Source organism: Morone saxatilis, unplaced genomic scaffold (assembly GCF_004916995.1).
Source record: "Morone saxatilis isolate NCDOM2014 unplaced genomic scaffold, NCSU_SB_2.0 Contig20, whole genome shotgun sequence".
NCBI classification, from domain to species: Eukaryota; Metazoa; Chordata; class Actinopteri; family Moronidae; genus Morone; species Morone saxatilis.
The window spans coordinates 15,316,363-15,344,128 of record NW_023339763.1 but is presented as its reverse complement, the minus strand read 5'-3'; the positions used below and the strand labels follow the sequence as shown (position 1 = coordinate 15,344,128).

The 27,766-nt window shown below is 41.1% G+C and overlaps 3 protein-coding genes across 6 annotated transcripts in view; 2 read left to right on the top strand and 1 right to left on the bottom strand.

Annotated features, from left to right (window-relative positions):
• Positions 1–1,576, top strand: part of wdr44 (WD repeat domain 44) — a 9,092-nt gene extending 7,516 nt beyond the window's left edge. The window contains exons 18-20 of the mRNA XM_035666095.1: positions 24–151; positions 261–395; positions 471–1,576. Coding sequence (XP_035521988.1) covers positions 24–151; positions 261–395; positions 471–559 — 352 coding nt within the window. The 3' untranslated portion in view covers positions 560–1,576. The remainder of the gene's footprint in view (positions 1–23; positions 152–260; positions 396–470) is intronic.
• An 18-nt stretch (positions 1,577–1,594) lies between these two features.
• Positions 1,595–12,216, bottom strand: zgc:163098 (uncharacterized protein LOC100037380 homolog). Of its 3 annotated transcripts, none has more exons than XM_035666098.1 (24): positions 12,058–12,216; positions 10,869–10,953; positions 10,574–10,685; positions 9,968–10,074; positions 9,722–9,789; positions 9,496–9,620; positions 9,315–9,379; positions 9,069–9,234; positions 8,763–8,962; positions 8,003–8,046; positions 6,711–6,815; positions 6,556–6,622; positions 6,232–6,401; positions 5,975–6,137; positions 5,779–5,858; positions 5,457–5,544; positions 5,242–5,370; positions 4,908–5,097; positions 4,537–4,626; positions 4,401–4,464; positions 4,137–4,287; positions 3,124–3,234; positions 2,055–2,247; positions 1,595–1,970 (listed from the first exon to the last, which is right to left on the bottom strand). In XM_035666098.1, exons 2-23 carry the CDS (start codon positions 10,944–10,946, stop codon positions 2,056–2,058), a joined length of 2,565 nt encoding a protein of 854 aa, XP_035521991.1. In that variant the 5' UTR covers positions 10,947–10,953; positions 12,058–12,216; the 3' UTR covers positions 1,595–1,970; position 2,055. The 3 variants fall into 3 exon arrangements, with proteins under 3 accessions (XP_035521991.1, XP_035521989.1, XP_035521990.1); XM_035666096.1 differs by having other exon boundaries at positions 2,069–2,247; XM_035666097.1 differs by having other exon boundaries at positions 2,069–2,247; positions 4,546–4,626.
• A 2,169-nt stretch (positions 12,217–14,385) lies between these two features.
• The window catches only part of lrch2 (leucine-rich repeats and calponin homology (CH) domain containing 2), a 29,867-nt gene continuing 16,486 nt past the window's right edge, over positions 14,386–27,766 (top strand). For both annotated transcript variants that reach the window (XM_035667071.1, XM_035667070.1), the window contains exons 1-11: positions 14,386–14,678; positions 22,822–22,966; positions 23,222–23,348; positions 23,440–23,545; positions 24,819–24,955; positions 25,182–25,312; positions 25,429–25,516; positions 26,357–26,453; positions 26,579–26,676; positions 26,793–26,860; positions 27,618–27,722. In XM_035667071.1, coding sequence (XP_035522964.1) covers positions 14,438–14,678; positions 22,822–22,966; positions 23,222–23,348; positions 23,440–23,545; positions 24,819–24,955; positions 25,182–25,312; positions 25,429–25,516; positions 26,357–26,453; positions 26,579–26,676; positions 26,793–26,860; positions 27,618–27,722 — 1,343 coding nt within the window. In that variant the 5' untranslated portion in view covers positions 14,386–14,437. The remainder of the gene's footprint in view (positions 14,679–22,821; positions 22,967–23,221; positions 23,349–23,439; positions 23,546–24,818; positions 24,956–25,181; positions 25,313–25,428; positions 25,517–26,356; positions 26,454–26,578; positions 26,677–26,792; positions 26,861–27,617; positions 27,723–27,766) is intronic.

The following is a 27,766-nucleotide window of genomic DNA, read 5'->3' as shown; positions in this document are numbered from 1 at the left end:
AATGTGGGATTCTCTTCCTGCAGTCATGACTACTCCTTCATAGTCAGCGGCTCAGAGGATAAGTACGTGTACATCTGGAGCACTTACCACGACTTGAGCAAATTCACATCTGTACGAAGGGACCGCAATGACTTCTGGGAAGGAATCAAAGGTAGCTATGCCGTGTGTTAGATGACAAACATAATTTTACTGTAATTACCTGTCTAATTAATCTGTTGGTGGTTGATTGAGCTGACACTAAAGCTTTTCTTATCTTTCAGCACACAATGCAGTGGTCACCTCAGCAATTTTTGCACCCCACCCCGGCCTTATTGTTCCACAAGAAATTGGAGCAGAGAAACCAGAAGCAGAGTGTAAGAGCCTGGACTCGACAGACTCTGAAACGATACCCTCAGGTATGTTGAATTAATGTATGGACACATTTCATGGCGGTCATTTCCGTGCTATAAAACAGTGTTGTCCTTTTGCAGGAGCCCTTAAGACAGATCACACAGAGGTTCTACTTTCTGCTGACTTCACTGGAGCCATCAAGGTTTTCATCAATGTAAAAAAGTACTGAGCACTTCAGAGGTTGTCAGTGCCTCACATTCAGGCCTGTCTGTCGGAGATCAGTCCTAAAGACGAAGGACAGCCCGTCAGGGGCCATCTAACATCGGCCAACTACCTAATGACTAATGCTCTGAGACGAAGAGCCGTCTGTAGCTTTCTCGGGAGAACAGGCACCCTAAAATGGAAGACCAGGGAATGGGTGGAAGAACTGTACAAAACAGACGAGGTGTGATTCCCTGTCACATTTCTATTTTTTATCTTTAATACCAAGCAACTGTGAACGGTTTGGCATTAAGAAAAAAAAAAGAGCCAGAAATGCCAAGTGTGTTCGGTTTGAGCAGAAGCTAAGTCTGTTCAGATACGTATGTGTACATTTACAGCTGTATGGTTATGGCTGAGTATAGCTAGGAGGCTATTTGTAACTGTATGGGCACCTTACTAGTTTCTTTCGCTCCCACATTTCAAAAATTAAGTTAACTGCTAAGAAGTGCAAGCCACTGTTCTAATGTCAGTCACAAATTTTAATGTGTCATGTTAAGAGATGTAACCATTTGTCTTGAAAGCAAGGTGGTTTGAAATGTTATTTACAAATTATTTCTGTCTACGAAATCTAGATCGCTTTTCTAAATTCAACTTCTGAAGCTTTCCTCTAAAGTATATCAAATGTGTCAGTGGATGACAGCAAATCCACGGTGCAGGAAATCTGTATACAGTTACTAATGATTAGGGCTGGGTATCATTAATTTTTTCAGAAACAATACTGGCTTTTAAGTACTTTTGATAAATTGTTTTGTTCAATGAAAGCACATTTCATTATATAAATAGTACTGTAAATTTAGTGTGTAACATTGCATACTTACTGCTTTTGTAAACAGAACCAAATGATGCTCTATTCATTTCCTCAATAAAAAATCCCCACAAACTTGAACGCTTGTTGCTAACATTTTTTAACCTTAATAAAAATAAAATCAATACCAACCTTTCAGTAAAGTAAGAGTAAAAAAACCTTGATACCTGGCCCTACCAATCACATCCTCCACACACATTCATCACCAACAGTGATTTATTTAGTGTCAGAACTTTGCAGCAACATTTCTGGTTATCATTTTAAAAACAAACATTAAAACAAAAATATATATAATTAGTTACAGTGTTCAAACTTTATCATACAAAAGAGTGCTGAATCTTGCATGAGTAGTGTAAGTTGGGACCAAGAGAAACAGACCTGTCAGTCTGTAAAGGGTATGTGTAACCCATGGACACCAGCAGGCTAGTAGATGACAAAGCCCAGAGTTGAGCGTCAATGTTTGCTCTTCTTTGTCTTCTTGTGGGAGCGATGCGGTGACCGGGACCTGGACTTCCCTGCCTTCCGGTCTGGAGATGGTGATTGGGAACGTTTGGACCATTTGGGAGACCTTGTCCTGTTAAATGGGCAGAACGTATGACGACAGATTGATTTCAAGAATAACAATCAGTATCAATGCACTGGTACACTGGAAAAACACCTCATGTCACTTGCTTTAAGGGGGAGATGCTCCTTGATTTTGGGGTCTGGTCATCAGGATCTCGACTCCACGTTCGTCGCCTGACCCCGTCTTCACTTCTTTTGCTCCTTTCTTTGTCCCTCCTGTCATCCTTTGACTTGTCTTTAGGCTTTGATGTCAATGTCTCGTTCTTTTCTTCATCTTTTACAAACTCCTATAGTGGACAGGGTAAAACGTCCCAATGAAGTCAGATGTAGGCTTTTATGTCTTTGCCTGTTAAGATGCAAACACCACGTGGGCCTGGCTTGTAACTCACAAACCCACACATTCACACCTAATAGCTTGCAGGTTCTCCACAAGGGGGAGCTGTTCAACACTTGCTATACTGTTCCACCTACTGTAATGGAAAAAGAATAGTATTTCAGACCTGCAGATGTATGCATATAAAAGTTGTTTCTTTTTTTTTTTAACAGATGCTGTTTTCTCTGTGTGTAGCCAAAAATGCAGCATCTTAATTCATTCAGTGAAACCACTGTATTGGCACAGTACAGTACACAAGTTCTCCAAACTAACAGTGAGTAAAGAACAGTTGATAATGCTTGGGGCGGTGTAAACTGTTTTGAACAGAGACGATGCTCCAGTAAACAAAACATCAATTTTGCATGTTGTACTTGTGAAATACACAACACACAAACAGAAACCAAAAAAACTGTAGCTACACTGTCCTTCCCCGTAGAATGGTGCACTTTGGACTAAATCTGCAGATCTGGAGTTGTTCGTTCTGTGGCTTTGCAGTCGCACATTGGCTGTGTCTGCTTTTGAGTGCTTTGCATCAGTAACACTGTTTTTTTACTGTGCCAATTGACTAATTTCATAGTCTAATTTTAATGTACTAATAACAAGCACTTTTGTACATTTTGCTCCATACTGTTCGTGATTAAAGAAATATTTCTGGTAAACAAAAGTGATGGTTGCATTTTTGCTTTAAAGACCCCCTTCACTGCAGAATAAATACTTATCTCTGGGTAAAATTAAACATGCTATATGAAATAAAAGGTACACGAATAAAAAAAAAACTGCAGCAGCCTACCTTCTGTAGCAGTTTGTTCCTGTAGTGCTCCACTTGTTGTTGTATGCTCATTCCAGACTTCCTCGCCCTCTTGCCAGATTCCAACTCATCTTGGATCTTAACAACTTTTACCTGTATCAGACAAATCCAATCAGTTCTGCATACTTATCAACTAAAATGTGACATATTTTAAAGCGGTTGAAGATGCTACCAGGGAGGCAGCTACCAATAGAATCAAATGGAAATGTAAGGGAATTAGAATATGCCAATAGAGCCAAAGCTCAAACTTTTCTTTTCAACAACTGGTGACAAATAAAGATCACAGGTTCGTTTGAGTTTGAGCCACGCCTGCAAACTCGATCACCGGAGAAAGTAGCGCAATGCATGCTGGTTAGATTTGTGTCCGACGTCATGCCTACGTGGGCAATGATAATCTCACGAGATCGAGGTAGCTGCAGTTTTGAGAGCCAAGTGCTGCACGTGCTCTACACCAACCGCAAGACCGCAAGACATGGAGGGGAAACATCTGATCAAAGAGCTGATAGTTTTGACAACAAACATTTGTGTGTTTTCTGTGTGATGTTATTTGGCTGGACATTGTAGGCTGTTTCATGTCTCATGTTGTGCAATTAAGATTCCATCTGTTAACAAACAGATCTTGTGTGGTTGATAATAATAACAATGTTTATTTATATATTTCTGTGACCTGTATATTCTTTGAAGGCTGCTGGAAACTGTCCCAACTCCACTGTAGCTATTTGTCACTGCCTCCGGCTGCTGCTGCCTGATCTCATCCACTTTCCAGGCGAGGCGCAGTTCATCTCGAACGAGCCCTACATTTCAATAGTATCTTCCATCCTATATTAAATACGGTACATTTATTCAGGATATTGAGGTGGACATGGTGTGATGTGTGACTTTCGGAAGTGGATAGGTTGAATTGCAGCAAATAATACAGGAAGACAACTTTGTTTCTATAAAAGCAAACACTGTTTTCAGCTAATCTTATCAATTTACAAAAGAAATGCACTTGCCTCCAGCTCTCTCAACCTTTTCCTTTTGGTCTCAGACATTTGAAAACTTCTGAGGGAGCTCTGGAAGTCTGCACTGTCATATTTGGACGAACTGCAGGAGTCATCACTGCTGTCGCTCTCTGAGTCCTCTTCTCCAACCTTTGAGTTGACACTGGGAGGGGGAAGAGGACAACAATACATCTCCAAACCATTTGACTGCTTGTGTGTCCTGTGTTTCACAAATGTAGACGGATGATGCACTGATACAAACCGCAGAGGCCTTACCTTACATTCACTCCTTTTTTACAGTCTTGCTCCACCACCGTGTCCCACTTCGACTCAGTCTTGGCTTAGACAGAAAGGAGAGAGATTAGCGGGATTGTAAGGGGGAGGATTGATATGATACAGAGGGGATCTTTACCTGTGGTACCTTGAGAATATGTGCCAGTATCACCCGTCTTCTCCCACTTAGACAAAGGCACTCTGGAGAGAGGAATACTGCTCTCATCCACTAAAGAACAAAAGAGAAAGCTAGGTCAGGACAAGGACCAGGATTATGATTCATTTGCTACTTAATGATGTTTTTTTTTAATTTATCCCTGTTGGGACAATTCTGTATTTGCATGCTGTGTTCTCATGGAGATCAGGGTACACACTCAGCTGACAACCCATGAGGGGGTGGATCAGTGTATTGATCTAAGACTCTTGAGTTGGGCTGATAATCGACAACAAGAACGGGAAACTGTGGTATTCTGGTTGAAAGATGTTCTTTTCGGTATGTGGTGGACTCACAGGGCATTCCGTCAATGTCATCAATGGCGACTCCTAAGGGAACGCCGTCTATGTTGTCAACAGAGACTCCATCCAGAGGGTCCCAGCCCAAGGGGCAGCCGTCAAGGTCATCTACAGGAGCTCTGTCCAAAGGTAACGCACCTACCGATGTGCTGTCCATTGGTGCACCATCAAGATCAAAGGATGCTTCCTGGAAGGAGACAGACACGTGCACAAACATTTGAATCATCTTCATGTTTAAAGATTCTGCAACAAGAACAGCTGTCCAATTTGTTGAAATGCTGTTCAGAAAAGAGGTAACTGTAAATAATGAGCAGGCACATTTTAAGCTTACCTCCGCCGTCTCGGTCAGCTCCTCCACCGCTTTGGCAAAGCCCAGAAAGATGTTTTGAAGGTGGATTAGATAAGGCTCCGGGTATATGGCCCAGTCTTCCCATGCTCTAAAACAACTCATGACCTTTTGCTGTGGAGATGGGAGATGCAAATGTTCTTTTGTTGCTCTATTTTTAGTAAATGTCCTTGTGTGAGGCAAATAAAAGACTTAATTACCTTGAACTGTTCAGCCTGCAGCCTGGCTTGTATGTTTTTGTGTGCCGCGTTAAGGTCTCCAAATATCTGCGTTAGCTTCGTTTCAAAACTGAAAAGACGGACACAGACTGTCACATGGAGAAATGGAAAAGGGATAAATGTGTGCATATTTTCTTTTTCAGACAGGAAAGGAGGAGAGAGAGGGGATGACATGCATTAAAGGGCCACAGGTTAGATCCAACCCATGGCCACTGCAGCGAGGATCCAACCTTGGTACGTGGGGTGCCAGCTCCAGCAGGTGAGCTATCAGGGTGTTACAGCTACAACTGAGGGAAAGACTTACTATTTACGGTAATATGATGCACCGGCTACTTTGGCACATGAGTTGTGCAAGATGTCTGACACAAGATACAGCCTGGCAATCTGTGGGAATGAGGACAAACAAAGTAAAATGTGAAATGTGAGTGAAATCACCTACACTTTACATCTAAATTCTCCGTATCTTTGTTTATACAAATATTTAAAGGAAGCAAACTAGCCTTCTTCTGAAGGGGTGTCTGAAGCAAGGAAAAAGATTCAGTGATGTGTCCCACTACTTCCTCTGCTGCATCCGCTCGCTCGAGACAGAACAGCATGGCATTGGCAATATCCTCTCTGCTTGGGGTGAGCTCTTTAAGCAGTGTCTCCAGCCTCTGTCTGTGCCTGAAGGGTATTTAAAGAAGAACAACAGAGCTCAACATTCAGTTCAACTTCCGTTACAAACATAAATGTCATCATGCCTGCCACGCATACTTACTCGGCTCTGAGCTGCCCTTTCTTCACCTCCTCCTCGGGGGGAGCATCCTCCTCCACCTCTGCACTATCCTCACCCCTCTGAGAGTAGTCGTTTAGGATAGGGGGTCTCCATACGGAACCCCCCCGGAACATGCGGAAATCTGTGGTCCTCCACTCTGTCGGGGACTCTCCCTGTGGTAAGAATGAAGGCCAAGGACATGGAAACTTAAACACAGATACACCACAGTTAAAGCATTGATGAGACCCAAAAAATTAGATGATCAAGTAAATGATTAGTACAGAACAGTTTAGTTCCTCCAGATACACTCCTGCAGTAAAAACTTACCTGGAGGATGGAGAACAGTTTCCAGCGATAGTACACGTGATCTTGGCTTTTGTTGTCAAAAAGGAACCTGAGACAATAAAGAAAGAGCAGATTACACATGTACCCTACAAGGTCAACTACGAGACCAACACATGACCAGGTACAGCAATACTGACCTGTAATCTGGATTGTTTTTCTCCTTGTTCATTATTACAGCTTCAAACACATGGCCTTCACGCACCACAAACTCTATCATCCTGTGAATAAGGAATAATAGATTCCTGTGGGGAAAGAAGAGTGGATCAGACCAGGGTTTGTGTCAAAACGCTGCCTGTCATTTACATTTACATTTACTGGTGGCCCATGCAAACGGCAGGCTGACTGCTAACAGTGTTATTTCATGTCCTAGAATTCGCTATTTCAAAAATGTAAAGACATGTACAAAATGTTATTGTCACTGTGGGACAGACACTATCAGCATATTTTGATATTCCAGTGTGTCCATGAAAGGGGTAAAACAAATAACACAAATCACAATATCTATTCATGAACACTGACTTAGGTTTTAAGAAATGAAAGCCCCAATACAAAGTTTACATTTAGCCATTTTCTAATAAAAAGATTAACTACAAAATCCATACATGGTCTGTATTTAGTTTTACAAATGCATTTTTCTTTCAGATGTAAAGTTCTCAAAATGTATACTTTCAGACAATAAAACAACATATTTAACTCCTAATGAGTCAGCATCAGCGTGACAGCATTTTTGCAGGAAGCTACATGGAGTAGTTACTGTGGATTGGGGCTTCAGGCCTGAACAGTACAGTATGTTCATGCAGTGTTGCTGATTTTGTGTCAGAACTACCACTGCAGTTAGACTTTCATATTACTTACACTACTCTAACCTGAAGCAGTACCTGGTTTGATTTATGGCACTAGCATGAATCTACTTCTGGCATCGTCTGACATGGGTTAAAATTAAATCTATCTGCCTTCTAGCTGTATCGGTCTGCAGTGTCTCAGCCAACCCATTGGAAATCCAGGGCTCAAAGACGCTGGTATAATGGCTCCAACGGTCATTTACAAAGGCTACAGCTATTCACAATAAACACACATCATTATTATTATGATGATGATGGGAACAACATGAATTATCTGAGGGATTTGAGCAAACTACGAGGAGAAAATACAAGTGTCAACAAAAAGTACAAATTACATTCACTGCATGTAAATCTGAGGAGTCCTCAGTCCTACGCTGCAGATGTCAAAATGTCCACTAACGATGGCAAGTGTTGCAACACCTCAGCTACAGTTTTGGGTTGTTAACCATGTCCTATGTGTCAAATGCTTTAATAGCTCTTAGGACTGGAACATCCTGCCTAAAATAATCAGTATGGACACAAGAACAGTGCACCACAGCTTCTGTCCCATAACACTTGGTCAGTGGTAGTAAGAAGAGTGTGTGTACCTTTCGGTTGGGATAACCACTTTGACTACGGCTTCGGACAGAGTCTGTTTGTGAAGTCAAATCAAATAGTGAAAATATTAAAAAGTGAGCACTTGTACAGATGAAACACTGCAGGATACATACAGCATAGAAAACGACGATAGCATACACAGTCGGTGAAAATGGCGGGAGGGTGACACAGCTTTACTACTCCAGTACATTATTCTAAAATGCTAAACCATCTATACTACAAGCCAATCACAAAAGATTCAAAGCTACAAGTTTATATTAACATTTCGTATACACAGTCCGACTGTGCATTGCCACACCCTTGCATCCTGTAATATGGCACTTGCATGGACACGATGGTCAGTTAAATGAATGAACAAACGTGCAACATAATAATAACATCCACTTTTCACAATGGCTGATGACATATTACAGTGTTGCTTCTTAGACATGGATTTATTCTCATCCAGCTGCAGTTAGAAATGTGTTTTTTTAATTTAAGATAAATTCAGAATTTTTAGTTTGTGAATTTTTCTGTAGTGGAAAGCTACTTCTTATACAAGTATATAGGAAAACCTTCTCTAAAGGCTCATGTTTCCTTCATTTTCACATTCTTGCACAGACTGTAACTCCTGTTCTACCAACGCCACCATCCCCAATGCAGTTAACACCCATTACTCATCACTAGGCACACTATCTGTGCCTAGTCAAACTCCACATTGCAGAGAAATAATGGTCATGCAGGTACTCCAGAGAACAGAGACATTTTTACCTTGTCAAGATCCCCTTTGGACATGCCCAGCGGCTTAGTGAAGTCATTGCGGAAGCGATCCCTAGGCTGAGCATTGAAAGGCAGACCAGATGGGGGTGGCGGTGTGGCCCTCACCCCCACTGGTGTGTAGAGAGGCTGAGGTGGAATGCGAGCTGGTTTACCCCATCCCAGCTTCATTTCAAACCCCATAATCACTTTACCTACAATAAAAAAGCACATAAAACAAAAGCAGTGGGAGTAAGACTATTAGATAAACCTTGTACTGCCGCCGGTAAATCAAACCGATTTTTTAAGATTCAACTGTACCATCAAGCGCAGCCAAGGCTCTCTCTGCATCTTTCCGTGTCATGAAAGCCACAAAGGCTCTGTTGGAGGTCCTGCAGCGCTCCTCGTCTGTTCGGGGCCACATGATCTTCACACTGGCCAGGGGACCATACTTACCAAACTCTTTGCAGAGCATTTCCTCGTTCATCTGAAAAATGATACAAATGGAGAGTGAGTAATGTAAGTCTATGTTGTGCTGAGCCAATCAAAGTCAGAGTGCACCTTTACCTTTGGGCTAATGCAGCTAATGTAGAGGTTAGTGGTGGTTGGCACTGTTAGGTCATCATATAATGCTGTCAGGAAAAACAGGATTGAGGTTAGCATGATTTAGGTGTTAGCAATTTTCAACTAATATTAAATATTATTTTGAAGAGGGACTCTTACTTAGATGACCTAGAGGGACTCTTACTTGATCGTCCTGACAATGGCATGTCCAGATCTCCGTATCCTCCTCCTCCCCCTCCTCCTGTTCCTCCTCCTACGCCCGGGTCATTTTTCTTCCTTTTATGTCTTTCCTCACGCTCTTCTTGTATTCTGCATTTTTTTTAAACATAAAAATAGGCTTACGCAAGCCACAAAGATATCAACGGCCTGAACTGAAACATGATATCAGGCACATTTGCAAAAAGACTTACAGCTTAAGTTCTTCTTTAAAGAGTTCCAGGTTACTCTTTTTCTTTTCTTCAGTCTTTCTTTTAAATGTCTGTTGATAAAACAGGAAACAATTGTGGTTATTGCATTATTGTTATATGTGACTGATTGTACAACTGCACTGACCAAAGTGAGAGATCATGAGCGACATTTAAAGATACGTGTAACTAGTGAGGTGCCATTTATACTGTATTCAGTGTTTATAACATTACATCAGAGGACAAACTTACAGATTTTTTGCTTTCAGCAGATGATACTGGTGAGACATGCTGGGGCACGGGGACAAACTTCGTACCAGGTCGATACAGCTTACTTTTCTTGACCTCTGCTTCATCCTCTGCAAAAAGTATAGCAATCCCTGAACACTGAATATCCAACAAAGCATTAGGTAACAGTAATTTAGGTCTGTAAAAACAGGAGGAGGGCCACTGTTCTTTTGTTCCTTCTTCCTGTAGAATAAGGCAGACAGATTGACCGCGGTTCCTTGCTGCTGTGTTTGCAGTTAATATTTAAATTAAAGGGATTATGTGTAACAGTAAGTTGAAGAACTGCTCAGTATTGGACAAGCTTTATTTCTTTAATTAAAAGTGATAATGGACTGCTGACTATGGGTCCCCCAGAGTGGATTAATTTTATTCCACCATTCAAAAGATACGGGCCCTGTAAAAACTATTCCGCTGCTGAGCCAGCCCAATATGCTTTAATAATTATATTCTCTTAAGATGTCCAGGTAATTCAGTTTAACATTACTGGAGCAGATAATAACTCACGGTTTCATATTTTTGTTCAGACATGCTGCATCCAATCATAACGCTAGATAAAGTCTGGCTGCTGACCTTTAGATGCATTTACGATACCCCCACGGACAAAGGTTTTCACTCCGCCCTTCTCACTGGTCTCGAATGACGCCAAGAACTCTTCAAAAACCTCTGCTGCTTTTTCTTCCTCCTAGAAGCAAGACACACACAAGGAAACATGCACAGTATATGTATTACATCCCTTCCTTCACTTCACTGCTGATCAAATACAACATTTTCAGATCATAAACGGGTTACTAATATACATTTATTTAACTATATTTGTTTTTATTGGGAAACAAATCCAATATCATAACTTCTCCAACCTCCATACCTTTTTCTTGAGCTCTTCTTGTTCTTTCTTCGTAAGTGTTTTAATTGGAGTGGCAGGTTTTCCCTTTCTGTCTGCCATACTCGAACTGCAAATGAACAAATAAAACAGCAATGGAAAGGTTACTGTCAAAATGCCAAATTTGTACAAATCAATTCAGTAATTTATTGTTTAACATCTCCTTACTTTTATCATTTTACCTCAAACTGTTTTTCTGTTGCATTATAAATCCCATTATATGCATCCTTTTCTCACACCCTTTATGTTATGTGTACAAACTGTGCATCACTTTCAGGGTCACTGGCGAAGAATAAACAGTAAGACACCTCCCTGGTCCCCTGGGGGACAGACAGGGCCCACAGCAGACGTACACTGGAGGGCAAAACAACACTGTTGTGTCATTTTACTTTCATTTGTATCATTTATGACACCCAGTCTTTGGTCAGATAATGCATACAATCAGTGGGTGAGTGAAACAAACAGAAGGAGCTGCCACAACTGAAAGTTTGCACATTTGAACAACACAAACCAGAATCTAATAAAAACTATTTATGAATAGTATTAGATTCTATGCATTGCAAATTGCTACAGAAAAACCCATAATAATCAGAGGGGATGAAAACTTGAGATGTCAAACACTCTCATAATAAGTTAGCTACAACCAGGCAGATGAACTCCATTACTTAGTGTAATGTGGCTGAATTTGATAATACCAGATACCCTGTATGTCCTCTGCTGCAGAGGTTGTTTTAGTCAGCATGGAGCACAAACGCTGTTTAAAAGGCCTGGACTAAATATAAGCTATCACTCCACTTTGCTAACGTTAGCTACCATTATTGTTTAGCTTAGCTGGGACTCAAGTGAGATGGGAAAGCTAACCCAGCGTTAACCTTTCAGAGCCAGCAAATGCTGAACACAGCTCGTATATCTCCATTATCCCGACAATCCCCCAACTCATACATCCCTTTCCAATCGCTATCATCTGCTAACTCTGGTATATCACACAGTGCATGCAATCCTCTGAGCTAGCTAACATAACAGTCTCATATTTGCTTTCTGCAACAAGCACCGACTAACCGCACCAGAGGAGGCTATTAAACCACACACACATACACACACACACACCTATTTATATATATATATATATATATAAATATATAGCTTCATGGCTAATGCTGAAACTGAAACTTACAACGTGTGTCATCTCTATTTCTTCACCATTTTGGTTGCGACGACAACTTCATTTCTATCACACCATGCTATGAAGAGGCGAGATATCCGACTGGAGCTGCGGAGCGGGGACGCCTCCTGCTCGGTCTGCACGGTAACACACACAGTCCGCCTCCGTGGTCTGCCTCCGTGCGGCTCTCATTCAGGAAGGAGGCTCACAATAGTGGACATTTCACTGTTTTGGTGAAGTAAAAAAAGTCTTTATGTGTGTTTAGTGCTGCAGTTCATAGACTGCTTTTTCCATGTCATGTTTCCATGGTCACCTTCTATAGCAGGATGCATCAGCCCCAAAGCTTGTGTCACCTTCTCTGTTGTTTTTTGTAGGGTTAAATGTGTATTTTAGGACAGAGAAAAGCATTAATTATTTTAAAAAAGTCCCTTTAAATGTCGCCCACATTCCTCAAATTATCCTCTTGATTATTATTATAATTATTTGACAGAAACAGTCTGAACACAATGTAATATCAACCATAACAAATCTGATTTCATCATTTGTTTGCATGAATATTACATGTTTCATTATAAACTAGACAAAAAAAGTTTAGATATTTTTCCTTCCTGGTTTCCATGAACTACAGTTCATATGTTGCCATTCAGAAATAATAATATTAACTATGAAGCATGAAATATATTTCATTAATCTTTCACATACATACATACATACACACATACATACATACACATACATTTGCAGTGGTAAAATAATCTGATACAGGGCACTAAAAAGAAGTGTCACTGTATAGGCCTATATTTGTGTCCATTACATAAGATATGGAACTTTATTTATCCTGGGGGGAAGTTTAAAAATATCAATGAACAGATATTTAAAATATATACAATGCCTAACAATATAAACAAGGTCGTAAGGTGGCTTCTTGATGAGGTTGCAAATAGATGTATGAGAAGTGGCATACAGCCAGGGTTGGGAGGGTTACTTTGAAAATGTGATACGATACAGTTACTAATTACCTGTTAAAAAATGTAGTCAGTACCCTAATTATCACAATATTAAAGTAACGTTACTTGTTTACTTTCCCTTACTTTTGGATTACCTCAACACCAAATATGCAAATAAAGACAAGAGAAAATAAATATTAATAAGATGTTGTAATGTAAGACGATAGAACAATGTAATCTTTGAAAATAAATCAAAAATGTGTTCTCTGCTCAGTGTACATTTAAAGAAAAACTAGTCCTTCTAATAATTCCTATTTCTCCTAAATGTAACTGTAATCTGACTACATCTTTTTTTACTTTCTTTTGTATTCTGATTATGTAACTCAGTCACGTGAAATCCATTACTGCACATAGCTCCAAATGTCCAATATGAAATCTCAAGTACTGTCAGTGTATCTGGTTAATTAAAAACCATAAGTCAGAAAGTTTTGACTGTAAAAAACACCAACAAAAATCATCAATGGGTCAATCAAGAGTGATTTATTTTCTAGAGAGAAAAAAGGATAACATATTTTTGACTAATCAAGTTAAAGGTGTTGGAAACAATGGGACATGGAGGAAGTCAAGGCTAGAGTAAAATGTATTGTCATATTTGAAGTTATCTTTTAATCACCATATAAGGCTGATCAGAGGGGCAGTGTGGTTGGTGTGTTTGGGACAACCAGAGGACAAATAGGGGGTGACATGAGGACCATTTGGGCAGATAAGACACGCTTGAGCTGACGGGAGGGGCATTTGTGACATTAGGAGGGAAATAAAATGCTACCATTTGGACCCAGACATATCTTGCTTATTTTGCTCATAGCTTCCACTCTTCAGTCTACCAGTAGCTACTCCCTAACCAGGACCGCCAGTAGGCAGGAGAGGATAAACCACAATCAGGGAACAATAGTAGGCCATAGGCTTATATATGGTTTGAAAAATAATCTCCTATATCATAAAGACTGATTGTCATGTTATGAATCCTATTCAGAACGATATAGCAGTACATTACACGCAGCATTGTGTAAACATCTGATATTGTTTTGATCACAGTGATTAAGCAGAATTTGTCAGTAACCCTCCAGTGCCCTCCAGGCATTGGGGACCAGATTTGAGGAAATCTGATTATTAGACTGCATGAAGGGCCCTTGCCTCCTGTCTGCTCCCAGCAGGGGCCCTGCTAGGAGTTTGGTTTGAGCAGGTGGAGGAAGGGTAAAAGCCTAAAATGGCCACCATACCCCACTCAACATCACTATCACCACAAGCAGCAGCAGCAGCAGCAGTACCACCTCAGAAGCCCATCCCCTAGCGTCCGTCCTGGGTATGTACCCCGTATGCGCATGGGCGGAGAGACTGCCGCTGTGCGCTGATATTATTGTAAGAGTAATTTCTTTTTTACGAAAATGGCGTCTAGTCAGGGAGGTGTGGGAGCTGTAACGGCTCTACAAAGCCATCACTACTCTAGCGGACCTCACTGGAGCCCGGGTATCAGCCAGTACCAGCACCAGCAGCAGCACCACACGGCCCGCAGCCTGGACCGGGCTCTGGAGGATGCCGTGTGCTCGGGGCTGCTGAACCTGAGCGGTAGGAAGCTGAGGGAGTACCCGGGGATGAGCTACGATCTGACCGATACAACACAAGCAGGTGGGTTGCTGTGTTGCGTGCATGGACTTATAGGAAAAACCACGAGAGTCAGTGCGCCTCATGTAGAAATGCGCTCACGGATTTACGCGTTATTGAACGCAGCAGCATGCCCGTATTGTGCGTGGATTTTTGTCTGGGTTTCTGGATAGAGGCGCATTAACGTGGAGGTGACAATATTTAAAGGGGTATTGCGTCCACTGGACTGGCTTCTGTAAATGCACATATACACCCTGGTTGTAATCACTGTCCACTCGGGCTCATATATCACTCCAGTTTGCTGCACAAGGGGCTCGGCTGCTGTTCGTGTGGTTGTTTTGGTCGACGCCAGCAGCTTTTTATTGCCACCCCACCCCCTTGAGACACATGAATGAGACGGCAGGCGCACCCAAGTCAGGCGCTGTGCAGTGGTTTGTACACCGAGCTGCAGTTGATTTGGCACCGGGCTGCTGGAGCAGAATATGAATGAACCCACAGAGCCCAGTTGTAAATTCTTGCTCACTGAATATCATTTTTTTGGTGAGCATGTGATACACGGTCATGTTTTTTTTAATCTTTTTTTTTCTTCTTTTTTTTTTTTTTTTTTTACATTTTCGGCACAACCAGACAAAAGATGCGGTGTACTTGCAGCCTCACCCCCCCTCCGCCCCCCCCCCTGCCTGCCTGGGTGCATATGCCCATATAGCCCATAATCTGTCAGAGAGGAGGAAGACACTGGTCTGCTTTTGGTTATGAAGGCTAATAGCAGTTTTTTTGGCTTTGGTCTGTTTTATCGGGTTTCTGCAAACCGATATTTAGAATAATGTGCTCATATAGGGAAGTCAGTCAGTAGGTCAGCATTAGACTCACGTTTTCTGGAGGCGGTGTTATCAGGGTCAGGTCATACATACTCATTTGTATTAGACATGGCGCTTTAGGAAAAGGGCTTGTCTGACTTATACTCATGAAGGACCCCATGATGGCACCTGATAAGATTTTATGACACTGTAGCAGAATATCTGTGGTTGTGAATTAGTGTAAAAAAAACAAACATGAATGAATAATAGTGAATTATTATTATTAGTCACCCTCAGTCATTATTTTGGATAGGTCTGTTGTGCTGGACTCAGAGTGATAGTTTCCTCCTCTGAGATGTCCACATACCATATGGTGTTACTTTGTCATGTGCAGCTAGAGCCCTTGTTGGAGAGCCCTAACCCCAAGGGGATTTCAATTTTCTGCTCAAAGATTTTGGTTCCTCTTCATACCCAGACAGTTTTTTTCTTCTCCAAATCCTAACCTTTTTGAAAACTGGAATCTAAAGTTAAGTAAAGATATGTAATAGACCATAATATATTATTTATAGACATTAATTAAGCTGACTCCAGCCTCTGGGGGAAAATGACAGGTAGGTTACAGGTTTGTTTCACACTAACCAGATATTTTGAACATGAGTGCCGATTGTTGCTTTTCTGTGTCAGTGATCCAGATGTGTAAAGATAATGTGCTTGCAATGGATCCCTGATCTGACATGAAGCAGTATTTTATTAAGTAGCATGTGTGCCAGAATAGTTATGCAGGTTGCCTTCGGGGGAAGACAGAAACAAGAGGAAGTTAGTATGCACTATTTCTGGACTGCTGGGCTGAACTGTATCATGTGTACCATGATACAGTCTCTACCTACAGCGAAACTGTCCAGATTAATCAAGATTGTTGCATATAAGATTATAAAATGACTGCCGTTATCATGAGCGCACATTAAATAACACTGGTAGCGTCATAAGAGATACATATATACATTTCTGTCACACCTTTGCTTTCACAGTAAATAATCTCCATCACTGTGAAAGCTGTTTTCCTCTCTTTTTCACATCTTCATTTTGACGCCTAGATTAAAAGGTGTGCTAGAGGGAAGTCTCACTTACTTTCGAATGTGCAAGGAGAGATCAACACCTCGTAGCTACCATCCTTCACATCGACTGCAATCTCTGCTGTGAAAAGACGCAGCTCATTCAGATTTAAAAAGGCAAATTTCTTCCGAGATGAAAAGACAAATCCAGTAATTAAAACCAGTTCTCTCTTTGCAGCAGTATTCAAATGTTTTGTAATGGAAGTCAGCAGGTGCAGCCTTTTTACTTTATTTTTAGTGGAAGAAATGACCGACTCCCCTGAAAACTAATTGATAGTATGAGACCCGTAACTGAAGCAGCATCATGGTACCCCACATTAATTGGGTGTTTCATCCAATTGCTGGTTTTGGAACTTAAAATGGGGTTTTTATACAGAACAAGGTCTAACTGAGTGGCCCCCATCTGACTAATGAGCAGCAGAAGGCTTCAGTGTGTGCAGACTGAGAAAGAGAGAGGCCTGCTCACACAAGGGTGTCTGTTTGCAGTGTGCTACTGGCAGTTTGTCTCCAGTCAGTTTGTTTTCCCATGGGAAAGTGCGAGAGCTCTGAGCTGCTGCCCTGACCTTGGAGAGGGGCTGGTGAGCAGTGCATCAACCTGGGCAGATGTTCAGGTTCATACACGCCCCTGCCTGCCATTACCGTGCACCTTAGGGCACACACACACACACACACACACACACATTAGACGGTGTGCGAGGTGCTTCCACTGCAGCACCATTCAGTCGGTTTACATGTGAGCAGTCATTGTCAGACATACAACAAAGTGTAGGAGGCTCAGCTGCTGCACTGTGTGTGGTAGCTCAGGGGAATCCTAATAAACAGATGCGTTTTTAAACCCACAAATTTGTTTGGTTTCTGAGAGAACATAATGACTTATTTACAGTATACTTAAGAATGTGGGTCATGCAGTAGATTGTGGTTTTAGTTTATATTCCCTTGTTTTATCACTCTGTTGCAAAATTGAAGGCTGCACAGAATCACACACTACAAATCTATCGCCTTCTTGCACATTCTTGCATCCTCGTTCAAGGGTTTGCTGTCATATATAACAGCCAAATGAAAAGAGGTCAAAGAAAAGATAAAAAACTTGTGATTTTTGACGCCAACTGAGGGTACATGTGATGTGATGATTTGACAGCCAAAAACGAACTAAAAGTTGCAAGATTCACTGCGTATCATGCCCAAACTCCTATAGAGTACTGTTGAGAGCTGGTTGAAACAGGTGACCAAATTAATTTGATTGTGTGTGACTTAATGCACACAGTAAGTCTCACACTGTAAGAATGCTTCTCTGTTGTTACAATCCTGAGAAGTATAGTCCTTCAAGACTGTTTGTGAAGGACAATCGCCACAAGGACACAAGAATTATCAAGCCGGCATTCTTGGATTAAATAGTAGACTAGTGTAAATACCACAAGTGTCACTGCTCATTAAAGTACGAGGTCATTGCAGGCCAACTCATTCAAAAGGCTTCAAGAGACTTGGCAGTTAAAAACACAACACAGCACTACACTGTGCTTGGTGTTTCTTGGATTTAAATCAAATATTCTGGGCGTCTTATGAAAGCCTGTCGGGTCTTTGCTCGTGTCATGGCTGCTCTGTGAAGAATAGCAGGCGCTGCTGGGAGGCTGTTTGAAAGAACGGGCTCCCAAAAAATACATTTTTACATGACCCACAATATATAAGATACAGACTGCACCCTGTACTCTTTTTCTTTACTTCTGAATAGTTTTTGAGCAATCACATCCATATAAGTGTAGTCTGAAACTGGTGATTCTTCCCTCAGGGCCCCTTCTGGATGTGTGTTTGCATGTCTACACATATTCATACCTGTCAGCAAGAACACAATGCCTTATCAAATGAAGGAGGCCACTAATATTAGTATGATGCTCATAGACCTTTTTTTCACAGCAGCCATTTTGACATGAAAGAGTAGGGTAAAAACTTACTAGGTGTTATCAATGAAACTAATTAAGGTTCTGTTCCATTCAGTGTAGCAGAGACTACAGCTCCAGTGAGCCAACATTCACAGTAGCAGCACCCTGACTCTATCGGACCTGAATGGAACAGAACCTTAACTCATATTCACCTGTGTTTACCCTGTTATTTCATGTCAAAATGCCTGCTGGGAAAAGTTCTTTATTGTCAAACTCAATAAAGTTCCTCTGTAACTAGAGGTTTTAATCATACAATATGATTGAGGGTTGAAGAACAAACACGGCAATATATAGGAAACAAACATTCTGTACTATATACTGTTATATTCTTCATCATTTGTAGTTTTCACTAGTGAGCGTTGGAGAGGAGTATAAACACCAAGACTGGTGACCCAAAAATTATGAAGTGTGTGTGTGTGTCTGACCTCCTTGGATGAAGGCTGAGAACAAAATTAAGCATAATGTGGACATTAATATTTTGTGTATGAATTAATCTGTCTGCGTATACTAATATATGTGTGTGTTGTCAGTGGTGGGTTGCTGAGTGTGGACTGATGAAGTTTCTACCTTAGAGGACATATGTGGTGGAGAAGTATAGCTTCTGTGCGACTTTAAAGGATGAACTACTACTACTACTATGTGAGTAGTGAAATGCCCCACAGACAACCCCCGACAAAGAAGCTGAGCAAATACAGCTGATCCAGAGACTGCCCAGTCCCCCTGGCCAGACCATCCACAGCCCAGCCCAACCACTCCACCAACATCTGCCAGCTCACCCACAAGAGAACGCACCTCTGAAACACTCTCTCAAACACTGCCAGTGATTCGGTGACACCCAATGTGGTCCAGAAGGTCCTGAGTCATCCTGGACACCAGCCTACCTTCTACCAGATCCCATTAGGGTATCTATTGGAGCAGATTGATAGCAGGAGCACAGTTGACTCACCATCAAACACCTGAGTCCATACCCAGACACCCTCTATATGCACAGAAGGTACCTGCCCTCCCTGAACACCCAGTAGCATCCCAAAACGTCAGCCAGACACTGTGGTCACGTCTGCTGCAGGGTGCAGATGATTAACCACAATTAATCAAGTTTTTGTCATGTTCCTTCCCTGTTTTCATTCAACTGAACCTTATAGTAAAGTTGCAGAGGTGCTACAGTAAAGACCTTTATGATTTCAGTATTTTGGTGTCTGTTTTTCTGCAGATTTCTTGAAGACCACACGTGATATGGTTGTGCTTTTGTATTAAGCAGGGCTGCAACTAATGACTTCATTATCGAATAATACGTTAATATGTTTATGTTTTCTCGATTAATTGATTAGTTGTTGTCAGAAAATAGTGAGAAATGTTAATCACTGTTTAGCCCAAGGTGACTTCCTCAAATCTCTTGTTTTGTCCACAACCCAAAGATATTCAGTTTACTGTCAAAAAGGACTAAAACATTTTTTCTAAAAAATGTACTCAAAATGATTAATTTAATTTAATAGTTAACAACTAATTGATTAATCGACTAATCGTTGTAGCTCCAGTATTGGATGGTAACAGGTTTCTAATTGCAATCTTAAAACAATTATTTCCTGTTTACTATCCCTCTGCAGCTACTTGCAGTAGAGAGAGAGAGAGAGAGACTGTGGTCTGTTATTTGCCCCAGTACTCAGCAGGACATCTATTAGTATGGAGTTTGCTGTGTCATGGAAAGACTTAGCCTTACAATATCTGCAATAGCAACATAAATGAAAACATTGCTGATCCAGCCAGAGGGTGCAGCAGAGTGGAGCCTTGGTTTAGGGCTCGTCTGCCTGGTGGGCTCTGTCCTGCGGGAGCTCTGGGCGACCAGCAGGTGGATAAAAGACCCACTGTGGGCTGCAGATGGTGCATGGCCTGGGTTGGAGGAGGGAGAAGGGGATGGAGATGGACAGGCTTACAAAGACTGCCTCCACCCACCCCCATTTCTCATCGACCCACATGATTCCACCTCTACAGAAGAATCCCCCAGTTGTGGGGCTGGAGGGAGTGAGGTGGGGAAGTCGTCTATGTGCAGCTGGGTTACCGCATCAAGGTCTGAGCCTCAGGGAGAGGCAAAATCTACTCTTAATGGAAAATGAGTATACCCTGTGACCTCAGCTTTAGTCCGTCCCCATGTGCTAATTTCTGTTTCCCTTAACCTCTCGACTTCTTTTCCCTTTGTGCCACTGACTGATTCATGGTTTGCTTCTCACTTCTGCTTACTGGCTGCTGTCAGTGCACACAGAGTGAGGCCTGTCTGGTCTGTTGTTAGTCATGTAAGCCTTGTCAGAAAAAATGCATATGCCTATTTAAAGGCACGGACACAACTCACACACAGTTTTATAATCATGATGCCGTATAACCTCAGGGAGTAAGGATTACATATTTACACTATTTGAATAAAAGCTACTGATACGTCATTTTGTATATTCTTTATATTAATTTGTCCAGGGTAAACAGAAACCTCTTGACAGTAAGTCAGCGAGTGTTACAGTAAAGTCCATGTAGCTTAATTGACTAATAAAGGGTGGTAGCTATATGTAATTGCACGCATTAAAGGGGGTGGTGGTGCAGTAGGGTTTGGTTTTCTGACAGTACGGATGTAGGACTTCAGTTAGGTGGGACCGAATAATTGAAAGCTGTTTTTATCTGTGGCTCTGCAGCTCCTCACATAGGTCTCTAATTATTGTGTCACCCAGAGATAATTCAGAAGACAGGATCGTTCACACACACATACGGAGACGAACACACACACACACACGCCATTTGCAGCTGCTGAATCAATACGTGTCTGAAGGTGAAGTCGATGTAAAGCAACCTCTATACGTATTGTTCTTATAAGTCCCCATGTATCCTTGTGTTTCCTGTTTAAATGGCTACTGTTTTGTCAGACTTTAGAGAGTATGAGAGAAAGATAGTGTGGAATTGTGTGTGTGTGTGTGTGTGCATGGAAATGTCTTGGGATGTGCAAGCGAATCAGTAGCCTTGAGGGATAATGTGCCTTAACTCCGGCTTTGTGCGTGATCCAAAGGCATGTAGACCTCCGGGATTGAGCCTGATTGATGATGTATATTAAAATTTAGTACATGATGCGTGTGTATGGAAATGTAATGAGCTTAACCATCAGTATCTGCCTGAGCATCCTCCTCTACCACCTCTACTCTGACGCTCTTGGGGCAAGAGAGCCAGTATCTAAATATTTTATCATGAGAGGCAGATGCAGATGAGAGGCTGTGCTCATCTTCATTGACTGGGGCAGGGATTACATTCATATTCTTGTTGCAGATTAGAAGCACCCACTCTTAGCTGATTAATGCAGGGCTGTGAGTTTGCAGCTTCAGTAGTAAAGCAGAGCACATGAGTTATGGTCAGGTCTGTTCTGTGTTACACTTTTAATTCCAGCTGGTCCTTTATTGATATAGCTAACTTTACCTTTCTCATGGAACAAATGTAATAATTTATTGAAAAATATAATATAAATGTAGAAAATATCCTTGGATATATAGAAAGATGATTTTACAATGCATGCCAATGCTTTCTTTTCTTTTCAACATATTTGATTTACTATATCTCAATATCCATGGAAAATATATGGCAGTGCTTTTAGCTTCTCGCATGGCGTGGCTCAAGAGATGGTACTGTTTGTCATTCAGTCCATGGCTTTGGTCCAGACTGAAATATCTCAACAACTGCAAGAGGATGGGTTGCAATGAAATTTGGTCCAGAGATTCATCTTTCCCAGAGGATGAATTTTATTGGCTTTGGTGAGCTCCTGACTTCTCCTACAGTGGAGGTTCACATTTCTGGTTTTCAAATAAATGTTTTTAACAATTTTTGGTTTGGATGCCAGGACACAATGTCTCCCTCAGGATGAATTTTGATAAATTTGTTGATTTGATTCATTTAAACCTCCCTTTTTTATTACCATTTGTTATCTTCTCTTGCTTGCAACTGATCTTTCATAAAAAAGAAAAGATGTGGAGTGAGTTCTAACACTTTTTGATCCATTCATACAAATCTAAATCCATTACTGTGCCACTCCCAGTGACATCGATATTGGAAATACTGAGATATTACACTGCTACAAGCACTTCAAGGCAAGACTCTGGTGTAATCTTAGACTAGTGTTCGATGAAGAGGCGCACTGCCCATCTCTCCGTCACAGACACATATTGATTAGTCTTTCAAGCCTATGGCCTCATGCCTAAAGCAAACCTAATGGACAGTGCCAAGATCTTGAAAAGATTATAATGTGTATGTATGTTCAAAGTGTACAGATTTCATCAGCTCCTGTTCCTCCACCCTGCAGATTTGTCCAAGAATCGCCTCACAGAAATCCCACCAGAAGTGTGTCTGTTCGCCCCCCTCGAGTCGCTCAACCTCTACCACAACTGCATCAAGTGCGTCCCAGAAGCCATTATCAATCTGCAGATGCTGACTTATCTTGACATCAGGTGGGTCATTGCTAACACTTTCAGTTTTGGTTCCTTTGTTTCATTATATAGATTCAACAAAATTGTATATATGAGTGTGTTTGGTTTTATATCTCTCAGGAAGTGCTTGTTCTCCATTTCAGTACACTAACAGGGGAAAAATGCTTACATGAAAGAGAGGCATTTCCTCTTTTGCTGAAACTCAATTCCCAATGACACTCACATGCTTCTGTATACTGTTTTAAATTTAGGTCAATGTTTTATCTTTCTCTACAGCCGAAATCTTCTGTCAGTTTTGCCAAAATACTTGTTCAGCCTCCCCCTCAAAGTTCTGCTTGTGAGCAACAACAAGCTTGTGTCCATCCCAGAGGAAATCGGCAAGGCCAAAGAATTGATGGAACTGGTGAGCAGCGTGTATGTGTTAGTGCATATGAACTTGTGCATATTGTACTGCCAGAGTAATCCCATTTCCTACACTTTGTCTCCCCTTGCAGGATGTGAGCTGTAATGAGATCCAGGTGCTGCCAGCTCAGGTGGGGAGGCTCCAAGCCTTACGAGAACTCAACATCAGGAAGAACTGTCTTCACATGTTGCCTGAGGGTCAGTCTGTCACTGCCGATGATCTCAGCCATGACTGTTGCCAACACAAAGGGCATTACCTTTTCAGGTTGTCTGTCGATCCCATTTTCTTGAACAAGATATCCCCGGAATTTATATCAAGAACTGATGCGATAATTATTACCATTCTTTTAAACTATCTATCATTCCTTTTTTAGTTTGACTAGGTGTGGCAAACATAATAGTCTCACAGCCAACAATTACAGCACTGCAGTGTTTGTTTTGTGTTGGCTGTCATGTTACCATTAATGAAGGTAAAACCATGTTGATGAAGATGAACAACAAGTAGCAAGCACTGCTCTTATACAACAGAAGCAAAGGAAACCTCTATAAAATAAAAATAAAATATATTAGGCCATGCTTAAACAATACTGAACTGTAACACAACAAACTGTGCAGCCTCTGAAGATAACAGACTCAAGTGCATGTGTTGCAATCAGCGCTGTTGTCAAGACCACTTTTGTCGATCCCAAGACCAGGACACGTCGAGGCCGAGTCAAGAACAAGAGTCACAAAAAAAAAAAAACGTTTTCCATTTCAAAGGAGTTGGCTGAAATTGGCTTCCTTATAAACATGGTTACGAGGCGGCTAATATCAATACTCACTGTAGGTTGATTTTAAATTAAACCAACACCCATTTTCTGAACAAGCACACTTCATCAAAGGTTTTGGAATTCACTTCAGAAAAAAACATAAATTGCTGGACTTGGTTGAGACCAACTATAATATTTGGTGAGACAAATAGCCAAGACTGAGTGCAAATACCAATGAGTCCAAGACAAGTCCGAGACTGGATTTGAGTACTACTGCACTGGTTGCTAAGCACCTTTGTTAGGCAAGTGTGTTTAGGCAATATAATGAACCAAGCTTGGTATGAAGTGGTCATAAAAGTAGTTGTGGATACCTATTCTTTTTGTCTGCATGAATTAGAGTGAATTACATTTAAAAAATATAACACGATTGAGTTGCATTACGGGTTTTAGTTAGAGTTTAGAGTTTAGAATTGCAGGATTTAGAGTTTTTGAAACTTGACTGACAAAAACAAGTCAGGATATCTCGGCCTCCGCTGCATTAACTTTATAGAGCTACAAATACTAAACTGGAGTAGTCTTTGTCGAGAAATATTATGTTTTTAGGATGTTGCAGCGAACTGAGTAGGTCTAATCCGCCAGCATGACAAAGCCTACAATATGTTCTGCATTTCATCACATTCAACTAAAGATGTTTTTGAAACTCCTCTCGTCTGTACTTGCAGAGTTGGCTGACCTGCCTCTCATTCGACTTGATTTTTCCTGCAATAAGATCACAGAGATTCCTGCAGCCTACAGGAAGCTCAGGCAGCTGCAGCACATCATTCTAGACAACAATCCTATGCAGTCTCCACCCGCACAGGTAAGTGCATTTATCTCATAACTGTGTTTTTGCATAATATGTGGACATCAAATATGTATATGGTGTCAACATGCAGCACCAATGTTTTTTTTAAAGATTTCCCGTATGTGGTTTATACGTCATGTCCCTCACTCCTTACTCAACCTGGTGCAACTGCACCATCTAGTGGATGAATGAACAATTTTTTCTTTGTAATTGTTAGAACAACTCTATTTGTATATTTCAGATTTGTCTGAAGGGCAAAGTGCACATATTCAAGTACCTGAACATCCAGGCATGTAGGATGGACAAGAAGCCGGACACCCTGGACCTCCCCTCCCTCGGCAAACGTTGCCTCCCACAGCCACTTACAGATAGGTACTGATAAAATAACACACAATGCACCTACTTTTGCAACGGTTCTGTTCCTTCATGCCTTCATGGTATGCTATCTGGGATTCCTAATGAGTTGTTCTGTTTTTGCATATATCCAGCATGGAAGATTTTTATCCCAGTAAGAACCATGGCCCTGACTCTGGAATTGGTAGTGACAATGGTGACAAGAGGCTGTCTACAACTGAGGTCGGTGTTAAAACACTCAACATTAACTGATGGCATTGCCAGTGCATGATGAGCACGTTATTGTGTGTTACTACTTACCAGAACATTTTGAAATACATAAATGTCAAAGTACACCGTGTGGTATTTTCTTTCTTTTCTAACGGTGTGTTAAGCGAAGTTTAAGCGCTGCTTTAAGTGCTAAGAAAATATTGGCAGACTAGACAAAATAATGGCAAATATGACAACTAAGTAGTAGAACATCTGGCAAGAATTCAAAAATTGATATGGTCAAATTCACACAGGTATGTCTGGCTAGACGCTCAGGGTTGTATCAACCCTATGATCTCAAAGTCAACAATGGAAAGATAACGCAGATAAAGTAGAGGGGGTTTTAGGTGAAAGTGTGATGCATATCCTGCACCACAATCCTTAATAATATGTATGATCACCTGAATATAGGAACCATTGTGTTTTTGTTACTTTAAAATTAGATGTTTTTTATCTACAGACACCAGGGTTCGCCTTCCATGTAGTCTGCTATTTTTCTACAGTAGCCCAGAATGTACAAACCAAACACTGGCTGTAAAGAGAGCCTGTTGCATTCTCCTGCATACAGCCTGTTCTCATTTCCAGGTTGTCAAATACAGACACGAGTGGTGTTCAGTTAGTTGCAATCTGCAGCTTCACTGCTAGATGCCACTAAATCATACAGACTGGTCCTTTAAAATGAAAACTACACGCAAACATTTCTATAAAAATATATTTAGAATAGGAATTCTAAGATGCAGGTTCAAAGACCAGCACATAAGCCCATCTGAACCCAACTTATAGTTCACTCCTCGTTCTTTTCTTCTCCTGCAGCCTTCAGATGATGACACTGTCAGCCTGCACTCACAGGTTTCAGAGACAGCCCGTGCGGATGCCCTTTCACTCCTCTCCAAAATGGATTCTTGCAAAGGTTACCGAATATAAGTATCACATATTCCCTTTGAAAGCAATAACAGAGACTCGGGGGTTGTTGAATGAAGTGCCTAAAATTTAACAGTTTATTTGATGAACGCGGATGCTTCCTCCCTCTATCAGATCAGGATCTCTATGACTTTATAGAGCCCAACCCCGATGAGGATCCTGCTCTGTCAGAGTCTGATGGGCAGCAGAGCAGTCATGTGTCTTGTATTAAGGTATGAATCAATCTGTTTATTAAAAGGATGATTACAAACATAACAGTAGGAGGTCCACAGGAGATAAAATTCTGGTTATTGGTTCCTGACATTGTGTGTGTGTGTGTGTGTTTTAGGAACTGGAGAAAGTTCTTAACATGTCTCACCAAAGCAAAGATAAAGACAGCTGGAAAGAGGAGTCTGGGTGAGTTTGTTAGTCAGTACAGCAAACAAACAAACAACCGGCACGTCTTGTACCAGACACTTTTGTCTCATTCTTTACAAAAACCATGCAAATTATTCTTGACTGCAAAGACTGCAAAAACAATAATAGACTAGCCAACAACCTGGATAAGTTTACAGTTACAGATCTGCATCTGCTGTTTTTCACATTTTGGAAAAGATTTTTATTTCACCCTAATTGTGAAAATACATACTACTTGTGTACAGAAAAAAGGGGTTTGTAAGTATATAAGGTGGTCACAAATCAGCTATTTCAAAACATTTTCCATAATGAGTCACACAGCACTGACTAATGGTTACAGTAGATGCCAGCTCAAGCAGTCAACTAGAAGGGAAACCCCTAGTGCACAATGCACCTTGAATCACCAGCTGCAAATACAGATAGCAGCCGTCACTCATTGTGCAAGTTGTGTATCAGTTTAAAACATCTGCCAGTATTTTGTGATGTTTAGACTGCAAAATGATTATCATGTGCAGCCTTGATTTAGTAACAACAACTAATTTAACGTGGATATGTTTAGATTACATAATTTTGTTTACATACAAATGACTAAGTCAAAGAAGTTTTAGTGTTTTAACAACTGTACTGAGGCTTTCTGAATTTATTGTTTAGGTGATGTGGAATGCTCGCTTCTCTATTATGTTATGCCAAAAATGTCATGTAAGCTACACTTTGTACAATTTCTGGTGATAATAAATACTTACTTAACTTTTCACAGTTCTGATAAGGAGCAGCTAGTTGAGGAAGAGGATGATGAGCTGAAGGAGGTGCTGGATCTGAGGAAGATTGCCGTTCAGCTTCTGCAGCAGGAGCAGCAGAATAGGTGTGTGTATGAGGGGCCGACAGGGACATTATTCAGAATTACCT

Coding starts and splice junctions, on each gene's coding strand:
- zgc:163098 (XM_035666096.1), bottom strand. CDS start 10,946: ATGGCAGACAGAAAGGGAAAACCTGCCACTCCAATTAAAACACTTACG. Junction 8,047..8,762: donor CCAAAGGGGATCTTGACAAG/GTAAAAATGTCT, acceptor CTTCACAAACAG/ACTCTGTCCGAAGCCGTAGT. Junction 4,627..4,907: donor TGACATTGACGGAATGCCCT/GTGAGTCCACCA, acceptor TTTGTTCTTTAG/TGGATGAGAGCAGTATTCCT.